The sequence below is a fragment of the Austrofundulus limnaeus genome, unplaced genomic scaffold (assembly GCF_001266775.1).
Source record: "Austrofundulus limnaeus strain Quisiro unplaced genomic scaffold, Austrofundulus_limnaeus-1.0 Scaffold983, whole genome shotgun sequence".
Lineage (NCBI taxonomy): Eukaryota > Metazoa > Chordata > Actinopteri > Cyprinodontiformes > Rivulidae > Austrofundulus > Austrofundulus limnaeus.
Window position 1 is genome coordinate 20,211 of NW_013953385.1, and position 2,050 is coordinate 22,260.

Genomic DNA, 2,050 nt, shown 5'->3' on the forward strand with positions numbered 1-2,050 from the left:
GGCTTTGGGCATGTTTTTTATGAAAGTATAACATTATATAAAACTAAAAAAAGTTGATTTTACATGATATTGCCCCTTTAAAGGCTAGTTAAAATAAAAGTATAATAAGTGAAAAAAAATTAATCAATTAGCCTAACTGATGTGTTATTCAGTAAAATAGTGAATGCCTTCTTAAGTAAATGTTGTGCTGTATGAGCTCGCTAAGCTAGCTTTCAAAGTTTTTCTAATGTGTTAAATAACGTTAGAAATTTTTTAATTAAATATTTATACTACACAAAATTGCTATAAATTTAGCCCCTTTTTAAACCATATTTTATACAACTGAGGCTGAAACGATGACAAAGCAGCCTTTATTACTTTATGCTCCAGAAAATCAAAACAATAAATTTAATCTGACTTACGCTGTTCATATCAGTGAGATAACTAAACAGCATTAAGAGAAAAACAAGTTATGGGTAAACCTTAGCCAGGCTCAGCATGTTCTTCCTCTGTCTTTTGATATTTTGTAAATGTGAAMGTTTGTCACCACCTAGTGGAACAGTATGGGCTTTACAACCTTTTTGTTAAAATGTTGAAGATTAAGAAAATAAATTAGGCTTAGTGGTGTAACCAGGGCCTTAGATTACAGCTATAAATATGTATTAATAGGACTTTACTAAAAGTAGAGCATGATTCCCACTAAGTCTGCTGTCATTTTCCCAATGATGGCTTAATAGCTAAATATTGTCATCAAAGGTTGGTAAGGCTGCTGTATTTTTTGTRGCATCGGAGCAAAAACAAAGGTTTAATTTTTGCTTCTAAATATAGAAGAAGCTGTGATATTTAAACACTCAGGGTTTTGTTTGCCAGCAGATTCTGCAGCTTCTGGACACACATGACCAACTCTGATTAGCAACGACTGCTCCTGCTCTCCACATGTATGTGATGCAGTTTTTATTTTTTGTATTTTTTGTGACCCACTCTCCAGGTGGACCGCATGTCCTTCCCCTGCGGCTGCACCAAGGAGGGCTGCAGCAACAGCACCGGCCGGCTGGAGTTCAACCCAGTCCGGGTGCGCACCCACTTCCTGCACACCATCATGAAGCTGGAGCTGGAGAGGAGCCACGACGAGCAGTATCAGCACCGGCAGACGGAGCCGCAGCTCGTAACCAACGGCAACGGTTACCATGGCGACCCCGCCTTCATCCCACAGCAGCAGCAGCCGAACCCACAGTCCGTGCCGCTGCACGAACCCATCATGCAGCTCCAGAGCACTGGAGATACAGAGCTGCATCTGGAGGAGGAGGAGGAGGAGGATGAGGAGGAAGATGAGGAGGAAGAGGACGATGATGATGATGAAGATGATGATGACGAAGAGGAGGATGAAGCCTATGATGAAGATGGCAGCAGCGTTTGCAGCGGGCTGTCGGATTGCAGCACACACAGCTTGGAAACTCTCGACCCCGAGGAGGGAGAGGACGATGATGACGACGAGGAAGATGATGAGGAAGAGGAGGAGGAGGAAGAGGAGGAGGACTGGGACTGTTCAGTGCACGGTCTGAGTCCTCCGCCTTACCCTGTGCCCCTCCCATCTGTCCTGAGTTACTCTAACAGCACACTGGTGAGCCTCAGCAGCCCCTTCCACAACACGTCCCCCATGCAGCCCTACCACACAGAGAGCTCCGCCCACGACCTCCCGGCRTTCCTCGGCGAGAGCCTGAACCCCGCCCCCATCCTCCCCTCTGTAGAGTCCGCCCTGGAGTCCGACATGGGCAGAGAGCTCAAGCGCCAAGCCGAGCAGCAGGGTGCTCCCCTGCGCTTCTCTGAGTCCCCGACGCTCCACACCTGTGAGTTCGCCACCTCCCTCACCTCCGTGGAGCAGCCCCGCCCGCTCCAGAATAATCCGGACCGCTGTGACGCACAAACAGGGGGCACGGGAGCACCTGCAGAGGAGCAGCCGGGACTGCAGAAGGACGGAGGTGCCGATCAAACCACATCAGAGAATGTCTGATGGGCAAGATGAGTCAAGAATTCAAACAAGAAGTGCACTTGAAGAGAGTCACACATTTTC

General features: G+C 47.3%; 1 protein-coding gene across 2 annotated transcripts in view; it reads left to right on the forward strand.

Annotated features, from left to right (window-relative positions):
• LOC106533621 (cysteine/serine-rich nuclear protein 3) overlaps positions 1-2,002 on the forward strand; it is a 15,154-nt gene extending 13,152 nt beyond the window's left edge. For both annotated transcript variants that reach the window (XM_014029993.1, XM_014029994.1), the window contains exon 5: positions 968-2,002. In XM_014029993.1, coding sequence (XP_013885447.1) covers positions 968-1,990 — 1,023 coding nt within the window. In that variant the 3' untranslated portion in view covers positions 1,991-2,002. The remainder of the gene's footprint in view (positions 1-967) is intronic.
• Positions 2,003-2,050: the final 48 nt, after the last annotated feature.